General features: G+C 37.4%; 1 protein-coding gene across 1 annotated transcript in view; it reads left to right on the plus strand.

Moving 5' to 3' along the window:
- Positions 1-503: 503 nt before the first annotated feature.
- The window catches only part of rapgef5b (Rap guanine nucleotide exchange factor (GEF) 5b), a 54,233-nt gene continuing 29,274 nt past the window's right edge, over positions 504-25,462 (plus strand). Inside the window, exons 1-9 of the mRNA XM_065261308.2 lie at positions 504-837; positions 2,337-2,411; positions 3,498-3,604; positions 5,056-5,177; positions 5,627-5,795; positions 8,705-8,789; positions 12,721-12,772; positions 12,932-12,990; positions 17,803-17,928. Of these exons, the coding sequence (XP_065117380.1) occupies positions 682-837; positions 2,337-2,411; positions 3,498-3,604; positions 5,056-5,177; positions 5,627-5,795; positions 8,705-8,789; positions 12,721-12,772; positions 12,932-12,990; positions 17,803-17,928 (951 nt within the window). The 5' untranslated portion in view covers positions 504-681. The remainder of the gene's footprint in view (positions 838-2,336; positions 2,412-3,497; positions 3,605-5,055; positions 5,178-5,626; positions 5,796-8,704; positions 8,790-12,720; positions 12,773-12,931; positions 12,991-17,802; positions 17,929-25,462) is intronic.

Genomic DNA, 25,462 nt, shown 5'->3' on the forward strand with positions numbered 1-25,462 from the left:
GTAAAAAACAGAATTATTGCTTATTATTATTGCAAAATGTAGTAATGTATTTGTTTTAAAACGATAAAGATAAAGCTATTGGCCAGTGATGTAAGACAAAATCTCATTCAAAAGTAAAACAAGATTATTTTTCTTCCCCAACTGGCAGCTCTTTCTTGTCACAAGCAAAACTTTGTTAGATTTGGTTTCTCTAAAACTGCTTGGATAATAACAGTGACCTTGAGGCTAGCAGTAACAAAAGGCTTGTTCGACTTCATGCAGCGCCGAAAGAACCGACAAGCGGATGACATCAAAGTACCGCGAGTTCAAAACGAGAAATCATATGAAGTCGAATTTCGACTCGCTCTCGCGGTACTTGACGTCATCCGCCTGTCAGTTCTAGTGGCACCGCATTTAAGTCGAACAAGCTTAAACTTACTATCGGTGATCTCATAGGTACTGTAACAGCCCACTCAAGTCACGTGACACATTACCTGGCTGCAAAGCCCCGCACCTCTGTTTACTCACGTGCCTATTGTCCACACAATGCACATTTACTAATGCACTGCTGGTTGCTCGGACCACACTATATCGACTTTATTTGCTCACCTGTGGATAAGTCAACAACATCCGTCAGTGATCTGAGGGGATCTCGGTGTATGTCCTCCAATCTGTGCCGCTTTCTGTCTGGATCTCCACGAAATGGAGGGGATGATATTGAATGAGGGTCGCTCTGTGGTCAAGGGTGGTCTCATAAACCGGGGCAGAAGTAAAACTCTGAAAGTTCAGAGCACTACACATGAACCTTCTTCACCCTCACCCAACAATGACTCTCACTTCAAGAACAGCCTGGAAAGTGTAAGTCCACCTTGTGACGTTTTAATATGGCTACCTCGTGCTTAAAACAGTTTATTGTGAGTTTTATAAGCTATAGTAACGTTATATGTTTGAGAAATGCTTAGACGACGCTGAAGTAAGCTTGATTCATTTCATTGGTCAGGCTGTAATGTGAGAGTGGTTGAAGGGAAACCTGTTGGGTGGGATTTGAAACATTGAATGAGGTTTTGTATTTCGCAACACAAATACAGTGACTTTTAGTGTATTGAATATATTAAATATTGCATTTATATAGAGAGATGTTAATAGATAAACTTAGAAACAGTAGGAGGCTAAATCCACTAAAATCATGCTGTTAATTCCTAAAATAAATGAATCAGTGTTTGTTCGTATGCTTGTTGTGTTTGTTATCATTCACTTGTATGTCTTTCATAAAATACTTTAGACTTCCTGTCCATTCAATCTATACATTTTTATCAGTCTGTTTGTTCCCTGTGGATCGAACCCATTACCTTTACTCTACCAGTTGAACTACAGGAACGCTACATGAATTATCAATATTTGTTATTTTTACATCAAGCTACAAGGTAACAAAACACACAAATGTAAAAGAGGAAATTGAATATTTTTGGTGGTCACCTTTTTTGTTTTTAAACATTTTTAACCACTGTACACTGTCAGAAAAAAATGGTCACCTAAATGTGACAAGTGATGTGAAATTAAAAAGAACTAATACAAAAGTAGAAAATCCTATTACTACAAGTAGTTTTAATAGAAATACAGGATATCATATCGTATAGGGCGCGCAGTGCTTAAAATATAACGTCACCTGCCCAAGTATGCATATGAAGTATAGAGAAATATTGCTGATATCTGTGTTATGTCATAAGGGTAACGTAATAAGGTGCATTGTTTCACAGCATACCCGAGACAATAAGTTAGGTTGTTCCACAGTTTACATTTACAACAAAAATGACTTCAGTGTTTCCACTACAGTCCTCCTGAGTCATTAACTAATGCAAACAATGAGTAATGACCATCACCTTTCGGCCTTTCACTACAGACCACTTTGCTTTGTTTTGCTCTGGTTACTTTGGAGTCCAACAGCTTTTGAAATCTTGTCTCACTTGTTTAGCACACAATTTTGTCTGATGCCTCTGTTTTATAGTGTATTTTAATACATCACCCTTTCATTTGTGTAGGGCAGGCTAGCAGGATTTACTGTAGTGTATTGTTTTTTGTTTCAGTTATCTAGTCCACAATCACATCATGCAATCTGTCTGAAATCTGCACTGTACGTCTAGAACAGAACTTGTCACTGTTTAGAGAAAGTTTCGACCAGTCTGACCTTTAGTTTTGATTTGGAGCTAGACATGATGGTGAAGTGAATGAACCTCTGTATAATCTATATAATCTTCATAGCTGTTGTTGTACGATAAGAGACAGTAGACAAAGTGTATTGTTGGAGTATACAAGGCTTTATTGTTTTTAGATGTTTAACCTTTCTCTCTTCCTTCTAGATTTTATCTCAGAAGCCGTCACCTGAATCCATCCACTGTTCAAATGCAGGACAGACTAAACAGAAGGTATATCAGGTATTTACCCTCCTTGACTACTTTAACAGTGACTTAAAAATCTAATTGTTTCATGATTTCAAAATGCAATTCTGTAGATGGATATAACATGACAGCTATTGTCAGAAATAAAAATTGTTTTATGAGGGATATATAACTGCATTAAGCTACTGTTGCCTAACCTGTTGTCAGACTGAAACGAGGCATGTGTATATGTTTTAGAAAATATAACTTTTAGGAATATACTTTCTGGCTAAAGGTTGAGAAATAAGCTTTAAAAAATGCTTTGCAATAGGGCTGTACAATATTAAAGAAATTTGTGATATGCAGTAACTTGCTAAATGATGTTTTAAACAATATGCAATATAATAAAATCAATTTGAACTTTAATTTAATAAAATATGTTCAAAAACTAATAATAATAGTAACAAACGTGCACATTTCACATTTTTTCTGATCACTGATCATCTTCCACACGCCAGGGCACACACAAGATTTTGTACACAATTGCCAGATTGTTTTCTAAAACTTTTACATAACCTTTGCAAGTATTAAAACTATTCAGTTATTCAGTTATTTCTGCTATAACAACCAGCTGTCTGTACATTATCCTGCTTATTACATGGCTATTTACCTCATAAGAAAGGTAAGGAACATTTATATACTGATTTAAAATATTTTATTTGCTCATTTTTAACAAATGCAGACCTTACGCGAGAATTTTTAAGATAATATAAGACGTTCAAATGTCATTATTTGTACATTATTTGTAGATATAATTTCACATATGTTATTAAAATACATATTTATATTAAATTTTGTGTAATTTTAAAATATATATGATTTGCAGCATCCGTGTTACCATGTGTTATTAGTTTCAGGCAATTGTTAACTCGAAATAACATACCTTGAAATGTCGTGACTGGCCAATCAGAATCAAGCATTTTAGTGCACTGTAATAATCTTTGATATTTCGCTAATTTCGATATATTGTGCAGCCCTGCTTTGCAACCTTATCAGATTTTGTTTAATGTATAAATGTTTTAAATTTGCCTCTAAATAATTTATCCTGATTTATGTTTATCATGACTTGTTATGTTCATGAAGACTTGTGTGAAGAATGTGCCGTGTGCTGGCCGAGCACTAAGGAATGCTTTCCTATCTAATGGCAAGGACAACTGGAAAACTCATATTAAATTGGCAAGGATCATCAGGCAAGTATCCCAATAATGTGCAGTTTTAATATGTCTGGGATTCTGTTTTAGTGAATTACATTCAGAAAGGTGGTATAAATAGTAGGGGAGAGCGGGGCACAACCTAATGCTTTTTGGTTTTGGCTTAATCATTCAAAAAATGTTTGAGTTTGATTAATTATCTTTTTACACAAGCAACACACACATCTCTGCTACAAATGAACATTTGAAGTTTGTTTCTAGTACTTGCCATTCTTACACCAGACATGACAGAAGTGCAAACGTTACAACTTGGTTAATTGTAACAGGCAGGGGGTTAGTTGTAACACTTGCTAAAAGTTAAGTTTGCAGGCAAATATTTCAATACTATTTTGTCTATATACTTGAAGTGGATAATGTTTATATATCTGTCTATAATAGACAGGTATCCACACTGTATTCATTCATCCAGCCCTTTTCTAACAATAGTTCAATTATAAATGGTTACAAATGTCTAAATATGTGAGAAAAAGCACCACAATTTTGACAATTTTTTTTTATATGTGACCCAGTCTGTAAGAACCATACTACAGTTTCAAAATCAAATTCTGAGATAATGAGCATCAAAGTCTGATTTTAGCCATTCATTTCATTATTATTTCAATCTGTGACGTGACCTTATTCAATCAATATAAAAAATATAAACAAAAATTAATTTGACACACGATTTTTGATAATACGGGCACATTTATTTTGTTAGCAGCCAGCAATCATTCATGTGTAGCAAGAATTATGCTAACATTAGTGGTTTCATATCTTAAGTGCTGAGGGGTTAGTTGTAACACACCGTTACAATTAACCCCGCTGGGTCAAAATATTTTCAAGCCCACCCAAAAAGTTGCTAAGAGTTGCAGACATATTTCAAAACGATGTTTTAGTCAACAAGACACTGATTAATATGACATAGCATTGGATTTGGTATCTTACACACCCAACTTAGAAAACGAAAAAACATATGATGAAAAAATGTACTTACATGCTACCAAAACACTCGTTCATCAATAACTCTCTGGAAAAAACATTATACATTTCCAAAAAGATTGTCTTTTTGCAGCGTGAAAAAATACCGGAAAAAACCCTGCGTTCGTTTTTGCCCCGTGCACCCCTACAAACATCATTCAATAGGAAGTATATTTTTATATAATTTCGATATTTCAGAGATATACTGAGAAGCTGATTGAAAGCCACCAAGATACACTTAAAAATTAATGAGAAGGGTGGAGCCAATAGTTTGACTATCTATCATTTAATAGCCATTATTGATCACCACTAATCTAAATATTTGGGGAATTAATCTCTGTCTGTGTCAATTTACAGTGACATTACAAAAAGTATCACTTTGTATCAACTTTAAACAAACTGCACAATGCATGACTAATGTATGCCGAATTGAAAAAGTGTTTTATTCCTGTTCTCATTTTTCATGTTGTCAGGAGAACATATATTGGTCTGGAGCTGGTGGAATGGTTGATGGATCACTGTGAATTCATACAGAACAGGGTAATAGCTTCCAAAATGTGGAACATTCTCCTGGACATGGGCGTTCTGCTCTCAGGTAAACAGAAAAGACAATACTGTTACGGTGAATGATACGAGTGCTCCTGCAGTGTACAGATGGCACATACAGATGGTGTACGGTTCGGATGATTTATTGATTATATTATAATGCATTATATGCATCTGTAACACAGTGTAGCTCCCTGTGGCGTGCTTGACCAGAACAGAGTAGTGAAATGATTTATGTCAGCACTAAATCACTGGAGGAGATACTGTACATGTAAGGATAAATCTTCAGTTGGTTAGGGACACTTCTCTTTCCTAAATTTAACAAGCTCCATGTTTACATATCATACCTTTTTTGCTATAGTTATTACATTCTATTACCATGAACACTCAAAATAAAAAAATCCACACAGACAAGTGTTACACCATAATCCACTTTAAGTCTAGACTTAATTTGTATGACATTTGTATGTCTGTAATATTGTACCCTGTTGTGTCCAGTGGAGCAGCAAGATGTGTTTGAGGACTCCAGGTCCTTGTACCAATTCACTTTTGAGGAATGTGAGGCCCAGAGCTGTGATTTCAGGAATCAGGCCAATTGGCAGAGTGCAGTGCATCTGCTCCTACAGCTGGTCCCTCACACGCAGCTCCGCGGTGGGGCCCGCAGACGGTGAGTACACATGGAAGCCGAAGGTCAAAGGTCATTTAATAACCTTGTCTCAGGATTGTGAAACTATAGCTTTTAATTAACAGATTGTGTCTGTCAGCAGCCTTTAATGATTACATAAACTGAGCTAAAACATTTATTATGTGCATGCATTATATAAGAGGCTTTTAATGACTATGTAAGCTGTGACCAATTACATCTTGGATATTTTTTCTGGCTTTATATCCAGATTGTTTATTACAACTGAATCAACCTAATTACTGTACATTACACTAACACATTATATTCTGTAGTCTTTGCTTAAGAAGCTGCTTTACACTGTCAAAGAAAACGCTAACAAACACTAAATTCCACTGGTTGTTGATATTTGTTGGGACAGAATTAAATGTTTTTTCCACCAAAAAAACATTTTAAATCCAACAAATGTTACTGCTAGTTTACACCCAATACATTTTTAATGCATGTCACATTCACTTGAGTCCGATTTATGCTGCGTTCCAGACAACTTGGATTTAGGATATTTCTCGCCCCTAAACCAAAAAGCCTAAATTAAGTTTATTAAAAATATTTAGTAACATTAACATTAATGCTACAAATGATTTAGTAACATCAAAACATTTAAATGTCCACTGTGTAGATTTTTAGCGATTTAATGTCCTAAATCTGGGTTGTCTGGAACGTACTGTAGCATAAACTTTCATTTCAGCATCTGCAGTGATGATGTCTTTAAACAGCAAAAAATTTCTTAAAAATAAGCAATGCAAGTCAATATGACTAACAATAATGAGTTTGCTCTTGTAGTTGGAACTTCCGTTATTAAAGACACTATATTGGCTTTTCTAATTCTTCCCATTTATTTTAATACAAGTGGTGCAGTATCTATACAGTTTAATGTCTATTTCACTCTGCCCCAACAAAGGAACTTTGTTGTGTCCAAGAATTGTTTTTGTTGGGTCAGCGTGAACAAGCCATGATGACAAAACAAAGGCAGATTTAGATCAGTAGTTCAAAAAAGAAATGTAAAAAATGATGTATACTGTATATATATATTATATATATATATATATACTTTCTGTTTGACATAATTTACAAACCTGTTGTACAAAATTGTTGACCTATAATCAAGACATAAAGATTAAATCTGGTGAGGAAATATTTTTAACATTCTTTACAAGGATACCAATGAAGTATTCTGAGCTGTAGATCCAGACTTTACCAGCAGATGTCTATGTGACAGTAACATTTCTGTGAGTTGAGTGATTTTGCCTCAGGCTCTGTCTGTCCCTAACTCTCAGATATTCAGAGATACCCAACCTGTTCTGAGCATCACACCACTTCAAAGAGCTCTCCATTTGACCTGCCACGGTCTGGAGAAATCATACAGTATCTTATCATCTCTTACATACACTATGTTTCAATATAATTTGCAGACTTTCTGTCTGTTCTCACTGCTTCTGCATTTTTTTTCCACTTTAAAGGTGCCAAAGAATGCACTGATACAATATGTTACATTGTTTTCTGATATCTACATATATGTCATTACTAAGTGCAAAAATGATCCAGAGACGGTTTTACATGTCTATATACAACCCTAGGATTTGTCCTTCTCAGAATCAAATGGTCTATTAACTTATTTGAATGGGTCATGAATAATAATGTTGAGCTCTGCTGTGATTGGCTGTTTATCAGAGTGGCTCATTTCAGGAGCTCTGTGTTTGTGCATACAGAATTTATGCTTGAGCCTGCATCATAAGAATATACAGATTTTGAGGAATAATCAGTTATTCAGAGATTGTAAATGGACTGGAAGTTTATTTTTTTTCCAGAATGGACCTGCAAAACATAACTGTAACGTCAATTGTATAACTTTAGCCTAAATACTAGCATATAGCATTAACTAGCATATAGCGCTAACTCAGCAGTCACATCTTTGTTTTAGCATTGTAACAACATTATACTTAATTTAATGTGTAATTTAATGTTCGGGCGTACATCTCGACTGTAACGTCACAGTTGGTGTAATGTTGAGATTGGCCTGTTTTCTAGTGGTTTACATAAGAAGAGAAAACAATCGTGTTTGAGGCTCAAAATATGTACAGAACTCTTATTATTCATCTATCCCTAGGTGATACAGTTTTACATTGTATGGCATCTTTAAAAAAATAATAATTGGTGACATTTTATGTTTATTAATAGGACAGTCGAGTAAATGATTTAAAATATAATTTTTCTAGCATTGTAATTTGTTCTTCATGTCACCTATCACCTCGGGTGCTACACGTACCACAGTTTGATGACCACAGAGACCTCTTTGGGAAACGTTAGCATGCAGTTAATGGACGTCAATGGAAGTCAAATGATATGCTCTGCATCATTTCCTGTCTGCTGGGCGATCAGAGTTACGTAGTGTCCTTTAGGCTTTGTCTGGTCAGGAAGTTCATTTTTATAGAGATCTGATCTGTTTTAAGGTCCCTCTGTCTGCATCACCATTTGTCCCAGTTTAGCTTCTGGGACACTGAAAACTCTACTGAATGTACTGCCCCGTTTATATGTTTGCATTGAGTGCAAAGTCATTGTGGACATTTTTGATGTTGTTCTAGGGTAATACAATTACATATACATTTACATTTGGCAGACACTTTTATACAGTGCATACAAGGTAAACATTTTTTATCAGTATGTTTTTGAACCTATGAACTTTCCTGACCTGAATGTTCCACAATTGAGCAATACAGGAGCACAATTACCAAAAATGTACCCTTACAAAAACTAAGATATCAGTTTGTAAGGGAGTATTACAGTGATATTTGATTTATACCATGGTACTAAATGTTTAGCAAATTAATATACAATATAAATCACATTCATATTGATTGAGACTAACTTGTTTTTTATGTTGGTATATGCTGTAGCTATAAAGAAGATGATACCCCGAAGACACCAGAGGTTTTTAATCCAGTTTTTCAAAAGAGAGCACTGGAGCATCTCACTTCAACGGTAAGAAAATTATAGCTGCACTCTTTTTCATTTCCATCCTTTTCATTTGGTTAATTCATAAGACTCTCTCTCTGTATGAGCATAATATCAAAAATACTGTTAGACCTGCTGTTTGTCCATCATAACCGAGTCAGTACATTACTGCCATGCTGCGTGTGCTTAGCTTTCAGTCATTAAGGTAATGTTGCAGAAACTCTCCTCAAGGTGAGCCTGTGCACCTGGAGACACATTGGGGACAGAAATATAAAGCCATTTCCTGGGATTCTGTGTGGGTCGGCATTTGCATTGGATACCATGATGATTCACGCTCTAAATTTCACATGAGCTTTTGAATTGCTGTGTTCAGCTGAACAGATGAGATGCTCAATTCAGTGATTCGCTAAAATACTTTAACTTGAGCTTGTAGTTGTTCATAGCATGTGTGAGCCCCAAGAAGTCTGTGCTACAGCTAAACTTATTCAGTAAATATAGGATTTATTGCAACTTCAAAATGACTCCTCTTGTCTTCTACACGACATAAGGGTGATTCATTTTTATATTATTTTGTAGTTTGGCCTTACAGGGACACAGTGGCACGTTTCCCAGTCCAGCTCCATTTGTCATTGCCGCAAGTCTGTAGACTCCGGGCAGGAGCTGCCACATTGGTCGGCCTCACAGGACATGTCATGTTTATGGGCCACTAAGCCGAGTTAAATATCTCCATTACTTTCTGCCACACACCTAGTTTAAAATAATCGTGCCTTTCATGGTCAAAGAGCAGATGGACTTCCTCTCAGAACTGACTGATATTTCCTTCCAGATACATGATCGGATACATTTGTATTCGTAATGTGCCATGTGCTCTGAGATTACATTGTGCAGCAGCAGTTTAGTTGGCACCTCACGGATTTGAAGAGTGCAGGCAGATCCCAAATAGCTTAAAAGTTTTAAGTCAAGGTGTTATATGTACTCAAAGGTATTAAAGGAAATCGAAAGAAGGGAATGTAAACAAGTAAGCATGCATAATTCTGTTACCCCTGCAGAAAAACATCAAAGTAGGAATCGATCGAGAGAACTGGTTACAGATTCTTTACTTTTCCTTTTTAAAGGACAAGTTCGGTATTTTAGACTTAAAGCCCTGTTTTCAGATTGTTTATGGTGAAATAGAACGGTTTTGACTGAAATTTCGACATTTGCGGCTGCCCTGAGAATTTTCGCGTGATTGTGTTTCACCTCCCACCTTTACAATGGGTTTAATGGTGCACTGGAACAATCCTTCCTAAAATGCATTAAACTTTCGTTTACAAAGACGTGAAACTCACCTAGTGGTCAGGGGTGTTCACTGGTATGCTCACACAAAAATCTCTGCAAAAGACGCATTCCAACAGGTTTTATCATAGTTTTTATCTACTCCATTGACTTGTATTAGATGTCCTGTGAGGTACGGTATTACTCCGCACCGGGAACTTTGTTTCTATTCTTGCAGTTGGCAATGGCGGATTAGCGCCACCACCTAGGCTGGAGTGTCTATTATTCAAGCTCTAAGCGGAAGAATGTACAGGTGTGAGGCGTTTGGAAAAATAGGTCCACAAGTTAACAACGAATGCTTAAACAGCTGTTGGAAGGCATCTTTTGCAGCGATTTTTGTGTGAGCATATCAGTGAACACCCCTAACAAGTTTAATGCATTTTAGGAAGGATTGTTCCAGTGCACCATTAAACCCATTGTAGAGGTGTGAGATGAAAACCAAACACAGGAAAATTCTCAGGGCAGCCGCAAATGTCGAAATTTCAGTCAAAACCGTTCTATTTCACCATAAACAATCTGAAAACAGGGCTTTAAGTCTAAAATACCGAACTTGTCCTTTAACATTCAGAGTAAAACACAGGAGGAACAGTTCACCCAAATATGAAAATTCTCTTATAATTGACTTACCCTCATGCCGTCCCAGATGTGTTTTAAGGCTGGATCCTTCCAAGGTTGCGTCCTTCAAGGGCGAAGACTCGTTCTTTTGAGGTCGCAGCCTACGAAGTCCATGAAGAGAACCGAAATGAGACAGTCTAGCCTACGGAGGCTGCATAGTTGCGTCATCTGCTGTACGCGCCCACAGAGGGACACAGCAGAAATGTTTCTGACTTATTAAAATACATATGAAACCAGGAAAAAATATTTTCTTTTAGAAAATATGACACGTTGATGTAGATTAGACTAGAAACAGAAATCAAATTAACCAACCTTAAAAATATCAGAAATTAAAACGCACCCAATAATACACTATAAAAAGTTAAATGTTTTTTAAAATTTCACTTTAGTTTCATTTTAGTGAAGATGATAAACTTAATTTTTTTAAGGGTTCCCAATTGCAGTAATATTTAAGCTGATCCAACTTTTCAGTTTTTACAGCTATTAATACAAAACATATTTTATAATACTAAAACCGTGATAAGAGCATTTTTTTTTATTTAACAAAGGTTTTAAATATTTATTTTAAATATTCAAGCGTTATATCAAGCTACAGAAGCACGCAATGAATCTCGGGATAGCTGAGGCTGTGAAGGATCCATTCGTTCTATCTTCACAGCTCCGATGCTTTTTTTAAGGCTGCATTTTAGGCATCCTTCAAATTGAGATGACCTTACTAGTCTTCAGTCGCACTGCTGTGACGCAATAATGCAGCCTTCGGAGGTCGCAGCCCTCGAATTGGGACATAGCTACTGTAAAAAAAGAAAAGTTTGTTCAATTTAAAAAGTAAGTTTTTTGCACAACCTTTTTTAAGTTAACTAATATTTTTAAGTTGAATTAACTCAAAATATTGGGTCTCATTCACTAAGCATGCGTACGCACAGATTTGTTCGTAAAATGTACGTACGGACAATTTAACTTACAAATCATGAATCAACAAAAACTTTCATGCTAAAATTTATTTTAAATGTATGCAAAAACGTAAGAACAACTTAAGCCCTATTCGGATGGGATAAGTTTTACAGGGGGACCTCTGAGAAAATAGTGCGAATCGGCCATGTCTGTGTTTTTCTCTAACAACCTCAGTAAAAATTACAGGACAATTAACTGTTTTTCGTCTCAGAGGTCCTCCGAGAAATTTAATCTCGCCCGGATGCAAATGTCTGTGTTTGCCCGCAATATCTTTTGAAAACCCGGTTCTTGTCGTGTTTTGGCCAAAGTGATCTGCCTTAAGGTCTTACTAACGTGCGTATATTATACTTCCTGAGTCCCATTCATTCAGATATGGATGTTTTTTTTACATTTGGCGAAATAAAATAAATAAATGAAGACGAGCTGAATATCAAACACTGTTAAGATTGGCCACTGTAATATCAGTATAAGGTAAACTCAACCTTATTTTATTCAACTCCGGAATGGTAATGTTAATTAATAAAGATAATAAATTGTTATTAATCATTATTTCTTAATTTCTTTGGGTTTATTATAAGCAGCCAGTTATATAAAACACGTTTGTATAAGTTATTTTGATTTTGTTAAAGTTAAATTAATAAATTACATGTTTTGTAATAATTGTACATTTAAAGCAAAATATCAAACATTACAAACACGCTTATCCAGAGCACGTGATCTTCTGCAACCAAACGCATGAAACAGACACTCACATCTCTGGAATAGCCTAAGAATTTTAATCCTGTCCGAATCCGTAAATAAAATCACAGACGTTGTGGGGGACATGTTGAAACTCAAACGTCGTTTGGAAAACGAATCCCATCCGAATAGTGCTTTAGACCACATTAATAGTAACTTACCTTTTTTAATTGAACGTAACAAATCTTTTACAGTGCTTTTAAACAATTATAGATATTTTTCTATAACAGCAGGTTTTAAACAATATTTTTTTATATTACATGATTTCACTAAGGCTTGTGCAGCCAATGTCTGAATAGTTAAGAAAAGAGCTATTTCACATTCTTTTCTCTTTTAACAGGTACAGCAGGAGTTGCTCGAGGCTTTGGCTCGCAAGGCACAGAATAAATCAAGTAAGAGTTATTCTGTGTTATCAGGGTTTGAATTTTTTATTGCACTGCGGGAGTTCATCATTAGTTTCTAATGTTGAAATTGTGTTTGAGTAGCAAGTATTAAAAAATAACGTTCTGCCCCAGATTCCTCACTCATCTGTTGTATTTCTGATTTCACAGTCGTTGAGGAGAACATACCAGAAACCCCTCCACCCTCTCCAAGTTGTGCTGAGCTCACGGTAAGAAAAACGCAGATTCCAGGGTAGTGGGCTTTACATCGACCTGTGTCTATGTGTTTGTGTGCATATATGTTTTGCTGAGTTCGACAGCCGTCCGAACGGCCCAGCATCGTCTATCTCGTGTGTTCTCAGATTGAGCTCCGTCATCAGAAGAAAGCCCTTGAACTGGCAGAAAGTAAGAGGACTTGTGATTGAAAATAGATTGACTCTATATAATGTGTGTCAGGCTCAGGTCTTGTGCCGGATTGTAAAGGTCTTGTTTTTTTTTTTAGCTCTGTGTAATAACTGATAGTTCATCGCAGCGTGTCTGACAGGCCTGTGATCAGCACAGAGAATATCTGCGGTTTACAAGGACAAATGATGTTTCAAAAGCAATGCTGGACATATGGTATCCTATACATGGCTCGCAATTGGTTTGCTTTATTTAAAAGCCCAACCTAATGATGTCCCAGCATTGTACCAAAATTGTTTATCGAACAAATTTGAACAAAAATTAAATGTAGTAAACAATGAAATGAAATTTAAAAATTGATCAGGACATTGCAATACTGTACATTTAATATAAGTAACAACAGCATTGGACCTGCATTACACAAAATTATTAATATGATGATTGAAAAGATAAACTAAGATAATGGTCAGCACATCCTCTTTTTTTTAGTTTTTACCTTGTAAAGTTTTCTACTTGTTTTTTTATTTGTTTAACATTGTTTCTTTAATTTATGACTTAAAAAATCCATTATTAACCCTTATCAACCTTATCTGACTATCTAGCAGAAGTGCTAAACTATAGTATGTAAATTAAATTGCAAGATAAAGCTTTTCTAACTTTATCTTGAATATCAGATGATTTCTAGTTTTATTGCATCTCTAATCAGAGAAAACGTCTCATTAGCCCAGTTGTATTTTATAGCTCCCTTTGCAATTTGTTTTGCTATAGGTAAACGCTATCTCAGCTTATCATTAGGCCTCTTTATAGAAATGTCTTGTTATCTGGTGTAGATGGTTAATGTAACTCTTATCTAACTGTCCATTGTTTTCTATATTCATCCTTACACTGAAACACTGAAGTATGTCAGGGACTCTACTGGTGTTGAATTTGTCCAGCATGAGATTTGATTCCTTATATAGCCAGCAAAGCTGATATGGAAATTCCTCTCTCCTTCCCTTACTTCAGAGAATGAGATCACAGGTTTCTCCCTTGGAAATTTGGTGTTTGCCATTGTGTTTAAATGGAGCAGGAAGACTAAACGGGATACAATATCTGTCCTTGATTACCCTCTGTATGAATTTCGATTGAAGACTGATTGAAGATTTCAGTATTTTAAGTGCATCTGTTTTATTCTGTATTTTGAAGTGAGGACGTCACCGATCAAGTGTTTATATAAAGCTGTTAAGGTGCTTTCAGGTGCTTAGTGATGTCTTTACATCTTTAACATAATGTAGATGTACAATGTACAAATTAACCAAAAGTTCAAACTTCTATTCATGAAGAACGATAGCACAAACAGAAGTAAAGATTTTACTGACAGACGACTGTTAGGTTATAAATTATAAAATAATAGATCTTCGTAGTGTTTAGAGTTAAGTCTGGACCTCAAACGTTTGTAGACATATCCGTAGCAGTGGCGGCCGGTGACTTCTTTTTTCGAGGGCGCTCGATGCGAAGTTCGTCACAACATGTATGTAGCCCGTCATGTGTGTGGTTCCTTTTTCAAAATATGTGTTCGGCGCATCGAGTGAACCTATGTGCATCACGTGTCTTGTCAAAATAAGTGCCTTCTGCAGATGCATCTAAAGGGTTTATGATAAAAGAGACGCTCGCGTTTGCCAGACACTCGCATAATCTCATGTGTAATCAGAGTTTAATTTTAAGGGACTGTCTTGCATGTATTTTGTGAACGTGAGCGTCTCTTTTATCATAAACGGTTTTGACGCGTGTGCAGCAAGCACTTATTTTGACAAAACACTTGATGCACATGATTCACATGACGCAACAAACACATATTTTGAAACATGAGCAACACACATGACACTCCGAACACTTATTTTGAATCTGTGCCCCTCGAATGAGCAGTTACGAGCCGCCACTGATCCGTAGTTAATGTAAGGAACTGCATCAGTGGTTACGCTGGCGGGACATTTGTGTCTTGAAATGAGCTGATTGAATTTTTTTTTTAAGCGTTTTGAGAAAATGTTATTGCAGAGATGACAACTCTCAGGATCAAGTTTAGCAAGTTAATGGTCATGATATTAAGTATGAAGACTTGGTAATCCTAATAGACACATGCAGTGAGGATGCAAGTGATGCTGCTGCAATGTAAGGCACAATATCCCATAAACTCTCTAAAAATGTGGAGAGGTGGAGCTGGTGGTGTTGGCGGGTGATGCGCCGCCATATTTCTAATGCACACTTATAAGACTGCTTAAATGTAAAGGTGGAAGAAGCAAATAATGACATTGGCTATTAAAAACCTGAAAGCCTATTATTTTCAGCCACGTTGATGTGTAAGCTGATTGGCTGGTGGATCGCAAGACATTATCTTGCACCCAGCGCAATTGACTTTGTCAGTGTCGCATGTATCATTCGTATTTTGCTCCGGCGCACAGCGGGGTTTTTCCCTCCACAGACGCACGTCGGCAAACTAGGGAATGAACTTGCGCTCCCTGGGCGGTTCAACACAAAAAAGGAGGCGTGTTCCGGCGCAAACCGTCCCTGTTGCTATTTTGCAGTTTCAAAAAACAATTGTGCCAATCACCAGAAAAAAACTAGTCTAAAGTCAGTGGCGCGTTGGGCGTTGTTCATTATATTATTTTAAGGGCGCATGCTTGACCATAAAGTAAAGCGTGCACAACGCGCGCACACTTTGCTTATCTGATCTACACAGATGCAACAGTTTGCAAATCATAAATTGTTACAATAAAAAAATTAACACATGAGATAAGGGGAATCATAGTGGTGAGCATTGTGGTGATAGTTTTTATTTATTTTGTGTGGCTGCATTAAAAAAATTCTCAAGCAAATAACGATTAAAATATTTTCATAAGTTTGTTGTGTGGCTGTATTACGTTTATTTTATGTAAATAATAATTAAAATGTTTTCATAAGAAACCTTAATGTATATGAACTTGATTTGTAAGTGTACTTTGAGGTTGGACTGCTTGCATTTCTTGGGTGCTGATTTCAAAGCCCCCAAACCCTTTCAGCGGTGAGGGTGGACGCAGCGATGTCCTCTGCTGGCGTCTGTGTAGAGGCAGATCCACCTCCCCTTACACGGCGTGCCCGATTTATGCTGGCAAGCTTGGGATTCCCCCGTCTCCTGACATCATTAGCGCTTGTGGCGCAACGTCCTGAGGATGCCAGCTGATGAGACAATTGTGGCTATTTCCTCTCACGCCTGTTTAACCTACGCTGATTTGGGCGGGTTTCTCCTACCCCCATACAAAACAACTTTTCTGTCTTTGACTGCTCTTACAAGAACGTTGGTCTCATCGGCTGTGAACCGCTCCTGGCGTGCGCCTGGTAAATCCGTCATAATAATAGCAACCCGCCATGAAACTTGCGCACTTGCGCTTAAAGGGAATGTTGGATGACGTTCTGATTGGTTTATTTGACGTTACGCCCAAACCACACCTATGAATAATGAACCTACTTCAGACAAACCCCTTATAGATTTGCGCCTGGCGCAAGAGTTATTTCTACCTCCGGGAAAATAACAACAGCGCCCAAGATCCGCCCACAAAGTCACTTGCTCTTTGCTCTTGACACTTGCGTTTCAGATCGTTAAAATAGGGCCCTAAATCTTATAAATTAAATTTTATTTATTAAATTAAAAGCAGCTAATTTAAAGGGCACCTATTTTATTGCTAAAACAATGTTATTTTGTGTATTTGGTATTCAATTCAATTCAATTCAATTCAATTTTATTTATATAGCGCTTTTCACAATTTGTGATTGTTTCAAATACAGTGTGTTGTAAAAATACATTATTTTCCACATACCGTACATTTTTATAGCTCTAGTCTTCCTGAATTGCACTGATTTTATACAAAACTCATTGATTTCAAAAGTGCTGTGTCCCTGATTGGCCAGCTAATCTGTACGTTGTGATTGGCCCCTTTGACGTCAGCCGGAAATGTGACGCTCTGTACCTTTTGCATATCCTTAACACGTACTAATACACACTTACACACCAAAGGAAATGTAAAAACATGAATGGGATGATAGGTGCTCTTTAAAGAAAATAATTTTTAAGTGTATACTTCTAGGAGAAGCTGTTTATGAAATTTGCATGATCGCACTTGCCTTAAAATCATGTCTATATTGAGTGGATTTTGTATTTGCTCGAATTACATCATCACTTAACCATTAGTAACCTGCCCGCCTCGACCCCAGGCTGGCCTTTCTCCTATTTTCTGGAGATTGTGATACTTCCTATTCAGGATTGGAAGGGCTGCCAGATGTTTCCTGGTCACCCCCACCCTGCCTATGTGCGTAAGAGAGAGGGGCAGGTTCATTCTCCCCTCAGGCAACACTGGCTCACAGCCTTCACTTTTTTAAAGCTTTCCTCCTGAGTGCCTATGTGTGTCTACGGCTTTCTGCACCCTGAGGACCGCTGTGAACATTTTAGCAGTTTGGGTATTTTTTAGTCTCACCTTAGTGAGACACAGCCGTAGGGGACGGTACTGTCAGATGTGCTGTCAAACTTCACAGAGCAGCGATTCACAGAGAGAGCCTTTCTGGTGTGCTGCGGCCCCATGGCTTGGGACTGTGGCCTGAAGTTTGTCTTTTCTGTAACTCCTACACTGCAGCAGGGACCCGGGGCCGTTGTACGAGAAAGAGAGGATATCAGCCGATTGGAGATGGTCCAGAGACTGGCAAAGGATGGATGCCGCCTTCTGCATAGCCCACTGAGAGCTACTGAACGTCCTGCCGAGGTGAGATGTACTAACTTTTATGTGTGTACTGTATGTGAGAGTCCAAGATTATCATTATTAAGCAAAAACATTAGAACGATAAGGCAAACAGTATAAATGCTTGTTTATTTTGTTTCTTGGACAGGATTTAGATTTTGGGAAATCTGTTGTGTGTGAGGAAGAGAGACACCTGCTGATTCTGTAGTATTTATTAGCAATTAACAGTTTTATCATTATGAGTGTTCTGGGAATCCTGGCTAGCATTATGATTTACTAGTTGAGATACATTTGCACTTTATTGTAATAACTTCTACCCCATTTCTCAAAATCTCAAATTGTTTAAAGAAGAAACCAAAAAGATCTCTGATTGGTGGATGTCACAATAGTCCCGCTTTTAGCAGCCAGCCACTCACAATGACAGGAAGAGTTGACGCGAATACAATAACGTTGGCGGCAACCAATCACTCTCTCTGCAGGTCATAGCATTCAATTTTGAGTAAAATGTTTTTTTCTGACCTTTCTTAAACAAAAGTTGAATTGTCCTTATACGCTTGATCCGAATTAGAAATGTCACAGGATTGGAGGCTTGGCAAGGGTTCTGTCAAGATGGATTGTGTTCAGCCTGATTTTCAATGACACCACTTTTAAGACATATATGACAAGTATATTTAAAACGGTTCATAACATTTTTTTATTTCAGTGCTATTGCATGTTAGACATATAGTTTTATACGTTATGTGACAGTTAGTTTCTATGTTTTATTTGGAAGGTCCCACCAGGGCATATGCTATTGCATGTGAATACAATAGCTGTTTTAACTCCACTGATACAAGAGTTTATACTGTAGGAAGGAAGCCTGCTGCTGCGGTGGACATTGCATTCATGTTTTTATACATCTTAACATATATCAGTGCCATTGTTTTGTCTCAAGATGCACACCAGTACGCTGGTATGATTTGTGTACGTAAACGTACAAACACGGTCAAATGCACAGCTTTGCAAACTAGTATTGTTTATTTGACTAGTAAGTGTGCACAGGTGTTTGATGCATACGCATCCTGACATACGCATACAATGTATGCGGGGTTTCAAAAATCGGCTGGTGTGCTTACTCTTCTGATGATAAAAATTTTGTCACGTGCGCTGTACGTGGACCCTTGGTAAACGTAAAAAATTGACTATACTATACTGTGTATATATATGAAGAGTTTGGTTCCAAAACGCAATAAATCCATTTAGACTAATTTCGGTAAAAACGTGTTTTCTATACCAAGAAAGTGACAAGATGAAAACCACTATTTGCTGTTACAACACTGTTTCACATAGATTCTTTAGGTTATAATAATATAAAAAAATTATATATGTACACTGAATAAAAAAATAAACATTAATGGCATTAATCAAAAACTTTGTTATATTAAGAATGCTGTCATTGCTGCTGTCATCCTTGGGACATCCTTTTTTGACCGTGATCAGCTGTAAAATCTTTTGGTCCTGCTCGATTTTCATTGACTTTGTGTAAAATAATAGAAAGTTTTTCATAAGTGTTCAGTGTGTTAGCATGACAGAAGCTTGATGCTGTCATGTGAGATCAAGCAACAGCCGGCCTTTTTTTCTCCGCCCAAGTTTCTTCCCCGCTACAAAAAAACACCACAGGTTAATCAAGCCATCAAATTACTATTTGTTTTTGTTTGTTTGTTGATCACAAAGTACAAATTAGATGAGGAAATCTAGGATTCCGTGTGTATTCAATGCGCCGCCATTGTTGTTAACAATGCATGGAATAGTGCGCTGTGATTTGTTGAGTGAATTTATTGCATTCTGATGACGGAATAACATGGCGGATATCGGATTTTGCGTAAAATTAAGAATTTACTTTTTAATACTGACCAGATCCAATACTGATATTGGTGGTAACTAATACAAAAAAGTTTAACGCGTTTTGGAACCAATTTCTAAATATATATCAATAAGACACTGCAAATTGACGTCAATACAAAATTCTGCGTGATCCCTCTTCCACTCACACCATCTGACGGATTTTATAACCGTCTTCTACATAAATGACAGATGACATGAACTCGACTGCTTCACTCTCATTGGTAGTCGCTACAGAAAGTCACTCGTGCATAAGGTTAAACCAATTTCAACGTTGTTGCGTTGCCGGAAATCAACAGCTCTCTATTTAAATGGGCTGTGGCTAGAAGGGATACAGCAATGGCCAAATTTGGGAAGTCTCACCGGATGAGCGTCAGTTGCCTGCCTGTTGCTGCATGTTGACGTGAGACACAGAGAATTTACAACACTGTAGATAGTGCTCTTTGATTTACAAACACTCTCACTACTGCATACAGTACCACATATTTTGCTGGCTCTCTGCTTTCACTCACCCTTTCCCATCTCTGTGTAATTTTTGGAAGTGGAGCCTCATTGCTGTGGAGGACTAAACTAAAGCCTGATCTTGGAAAATAAGTCATGGTTATTCTTAATCTATTGGGTTTGGTTAGCACATATTTGCATTATGATTACAAAAAAAAGTTTTGTTCACTCTAGTATGAGTTATGGAAGTCTTTGGGCCCTTTTTTAACGATCTGAAACGCAAGTGCGAAGCGCAACGCGCAAGTGAGTTTGTGGGCGGATCTTGTGCGCTGTTGCTATTTTCCCGGCGTGAGAAATAACTCTTGTGCCGGGCGCAAATCAATAAGGGGTTGGTCTGAAGTAGGTTCATTATTCATAGGTGTGGTTTGGGCGTAACGTCAAATAAACCAATCAGAATGCTATCCAACATTCCCTTTAAACGCAAGGGCGCAAGTTCCATGGCGGGTTGCTATTATTATGACGTATTTACCAGGCGCACGGCAGGAGCGGTTCACAGCCGAGGAGATCGACGTTCTTGTAAGAGCAGTCAAAAACAGAGAAGTTGATTTGTATGGGGATAGGAGAAACCCGCCCAAATCAGCGTAGGTTAAACAGGCGTGAGAGGAAATAGCCACAATTGTTTCATCAGCTGGCATCCCCATCGTTGCGCCAAGCGCTACAATGATGTCAGGAGACGGGGGAATCCCAAGCTTGCCAGCATAAATCGGCCACGCCGTGTAACGGGAGGTGGATCTGCCTCTACACAGACGCCAGCAGAGGACATCGCTGCTTCCCCCCGTCACCGCTGAAATGGTTTGGGGGCTTTGAAATCGGACCCAAGAAACGCAAGCAAGGTCCAACCCCAAAGTACTCTTACAAATCAAGTTCATATACATTAAGGTTTCTTATGAAAACAGTTTAATTATTATTTACATAAAATAAACGTAATACAGCCACACAACAAACTTATGAAAATATTTTAATCGTTATTTGCATGAGAATTTTTTAACGCAGCCACACAATAAATAAAAACTATCACCACAATGCTCACCACTATGATTCCCCTTATCTCGTGTATTAATATTTTTTAGTGTAACAATTTATGATTTGCAACTGTTGCATCTGTGTAGATTAGATGCAAAGTGTATGCGCGTTGTGCACGCTATACATTATGGTCAAGCATGCGCCCTTAAAATAGCATAATGAACAACGCGCAACGCGCCACTGACTTTAAACTTTTTTTTTCTGGTCAGTGGCGCAATTGTTTTTTGAAACGGCAAAATAGCATCAGGGATGGTTTGCGCTGGAACACGCCTCTTTTTTTGCGCTTAACCGCCCAGGGAGCGCAAATTCATTCCCTAGTTTGCCGACGTGCGTCTGTGGAGGGAAAAACCCGCTGTGCGCCGGTGCAAAATACGAATGATACATGCGTCACTGACAAAGTCAATTGCGCTGGGTGCAAGATAGGGCCCTTTGTGCGAGAAATGTCAACAGAGTAGACCATAAAAATTATTATTTAAATTCTCACATTGTCTTTTGTCACTTACATAAGCACAACATTATTCCAGATGCCTCTGCCCGGTAATGACTAAAATATTTGCATATTACCAAAGGCCCTTTAGGGAAGTCACACTATTTGTCCATATTTGCAGTGCCTCTAGGCAATTATTTCAGTCATGCAAGACCAAAGTCATAAATGCTTTAATAAGACAGATATTTATAAACGTATTTGCTACAACCACAATTAAACAACATATACAGTATTTCCAACAAATACATTTGACATCAACTGTATAACTTTTGCTTTTGCTCAGATGTGTTAGAAATAACTTCTTTGAGCTCGTTGTCAACCACCTCACAAGACTGTAAAGAGACCCTCCCCCAGAGAATCATCTGCCTTAATTGATTCATGATTTATTTTCATCATTTGTAAATGTTAGACTTGCACGTTTAGTCCAAGATAAAACAAAATGTAAAAATAATCAGGGAGGAAAAAAGATCAAAATCAGAGATAGATCTCACAAGCAAAGCCTTTATGTCGCACATTTTGGAAACTACTGTATGACCCCAGAAGACATACAGACAGACGGGCGTATTGATTAACGGATGAATAGATGCTTTCTGTCTTGAATACCACAGTCTTGTGGCATTTCCCATGTGTTCAAGAAGCAACTTTTCCGACTCTCTAGGAGGGCAACAGGCCAACTAGCTATAGCCACACAATCAATAATTCATTGTATAGAAAGACCTTCATTTAGTGAGTGCAGCTACTGAGTCCACTGTACAAGCGACACCAATAGTCTTTGAGAACTTTGGCTTTTGCATTTAAAATTTCATTAAAATCATGTTACACCCTTGAACTAATACTTAGGACCGCTAAAGTATTATCAGCAAAGCAAAAATCACAAATTATAGTCAGAATTGCAACGCAAGGGCGCACGTACTGAAAAAAACAGCATAGACCAGCATGGAAATTATGCTGGTCTATGCTGGTTTAGCTGGTGGTTACCAGCACCAAAACACAACATATGCTGGTCTTGCTGGTATGACCAGCATGGGATGCTGGTGTGACCAGCTTAGGATGCTGGTGCTAATGCTGGTTTGGTACTAATGCTGGTGCTGATGCTGGTTTTGTGCTGGTTTAGCTGGTGTTCACAAAAACATAACATATGCTGCTCTTGCTGGTATGCTGGTTTTTTCAGCAGGGGTATCCAACATCTTGTAGATAAGGCAAAACCACATATGTAACGTCTAAAACTTCTCAGACCAGTAGAGTTGCTTCATTACATTGTTTAAAGAGGTCCTTGATTATGATTTCACTTTTTTAACTACATTTTATCTGCAAAGTTACAACGTGCAAAGCTCAATGCAAAAGGAGATATTTTCTTTAACAGAACTCACTTATCATAAACTACAAACGAACGGCTGGTTGGACTACAGTGAGCTTTTTCCTGGCTTAGTGACATCACAAACCCCAAAATTTGCCCAAACCATGCCCTGGGAAAACGTAACAGAGGGAGTGAGGCCATGTTAGGCTGATTTTTTATTTGTAGCAAGGCTGTAAACAAAGGATGACGTTATGTGGTTCCACTAGCCAGTTAGCTAAATGCTACAGTAATTCATACTTACTTAATACCACCAGCGAACTTCAAATGTTGGTTTACTGATGTGATCAGTGTAAATTATTCTTTGATACACGTTTATTTTTAACACATTGTTTTGTGTTATCCTATTTAACACATTATGTGTCATTTCATTTTGTGTTTCGATTTTGTGTTCAAATAAGTAAAAGGGACACAAAGTGTGTTGTAGTGCTTTGTTTTGTTTGGCCACTGTAGTTAATTTTCGTAATGGGCTCACAGTTCTGCCAAAAGATATTTGGCTACACTCGTTCTACAGTATAAAGACAAAACTAATGATGCTATACAGTCAGTATAGCGATCATTTTAGATCCGCAGTATGTAATCAAATACAAATCACAGCGTATCTAAAAGTATGAAACAACAACTACAAACAAAAAACATATCATTCTGAAACGTCCTGAAAGATCTGTTTTTGTGTCTTTACTAATATTAGCTACTAATATTTGGGCTCAGATTGATAGGCAGTATTAATGCCGCTGTTTACAACAGTGTTTTTCAAACTGGGGGGGGGGGGCGTGAGGTTGTGCCTGGGGGTGCCCAGTTTTATGACTTTTTATAAAATACATTCATTTATCATAAATTCGATGTAATTAAACCTCAGAAATATAAGGCTGCTTACCAACAGCACTACATTGTATAATTGAATAAGTTTTGTTTAATTTAAATTTTATGTTTTAGAATGTCTTATGTCATAAATTTTCTTTGGGGGCCACGAAGGGGGCACCGTACACAAGGAGGACCGCAAAGCAAAAAAAAGTTTGAGAACCACTGGTTTAAAATACACCAAAGCACATGCAACTTCACATAATGGCAATGGGCGCGACATTTCCAGGCAAAGCGCGGTAGGTGATTAGCGAATCGCAACAGACTGGGCCAGCTAACCAATCTGAGCATATTGCATATTTCTAAAGGGAGGAGCTTCATAAAACCAGGAAATCAATTGCCAATTGGAGAACAATGGCAAAACAATTTTTTTTCTTTTAAACGAAGCATTAACATGTTATAGTGCACTCTAGTGCTGTGACAGATCGCAGTTGATCCGTGATCCGTACGGATCACAACCCACGGTTCGGCTCGCATGCGATTCGCGGATTAATATGGTAATTTAAACAGGGAAAGTTTATCATTTGCACGTGTTTCTAAGGCTTGCAAATGTTAACATTCAAGTGATTTAAAACAATGTAACCGCAAATAAGTTATTTGTTCTTAAAGAGACAGTAACCTTAATTAACCTCCTTAAAGCAACACTATGTAGTTTCCATGTAAAAATGACTTACAGCTCCCCCATGTGGTTGAAAAGCGCAACAGTGCCTGGTATCAGACACTCTTTTGTGGGCAGGGGGAGGGGTGGGGCTGTGTGCTCTACCCTCCACCGCCACTTTCAGAGTGTGCTTGTAGCAGCTAGGAGGTTGCTAAGGTTGCAGCAACAGAACAATTTGTCCAGTTAAAAGTTGTTCTGTCACTAAAAATAATTTTAGAGACATTATTTAAAGGTAAAAAAACTACATAGTGTTCCTTTAAGTCTGTGTCATTAATGTTAATCAAACAACCCAAGACAAAGAGAAAATCACTTCTGTGGCTCTAAAATAATAATAATAATAATTAATTTGTAAAATAAAGAGAGTATTATTATTCATTTAATTCAATTTATATACCTAATGCTAATTTTAGACCTTACTTAATGTGCAACTTTGTTCTTTTGTATAAATGTTTGTAATTTCTTTATTTGTTATTAGATATTTCCCACCCTTTTTTTTTTTGCTGATCCGAAAAACGATCCGATCCGTGCCTCAAAAACAGTAATGTGATCTGAACCGTGAGTTTTGTGATCCGTCACAGCCCTAGTGCACTCCATAAACTCAATCAAACTTTGAAGAACAGACGGTTTACCACCTCTTTAAAAGGATAGTTTAAATGCTAAGTGACTTGAAGTTGTACTTTATTCACAGCATAATACGACTATAACCTCTTCACGAGCTACTATTATATTATTACTGCACAGCTCCTTTAGCTACCAGTTGTGTTACTGTTTATATGTTAGGGATTGTATCTTT

Source organism: Paramisgurnus dabryanus, chromosome 13, assembly GCF_030506205.2.
Source record: "Paramisgurnus dabryanus chromosome 13, PD_genome_1.1, whole genome shotgun sequence".
Lineage (NCBI taxonomy): Eukaryota > Metazoa > Chordata > Actinopteri > Cypriniformes > Cobitidae > Paramisgurnus > Paramisgurnus dabryanus.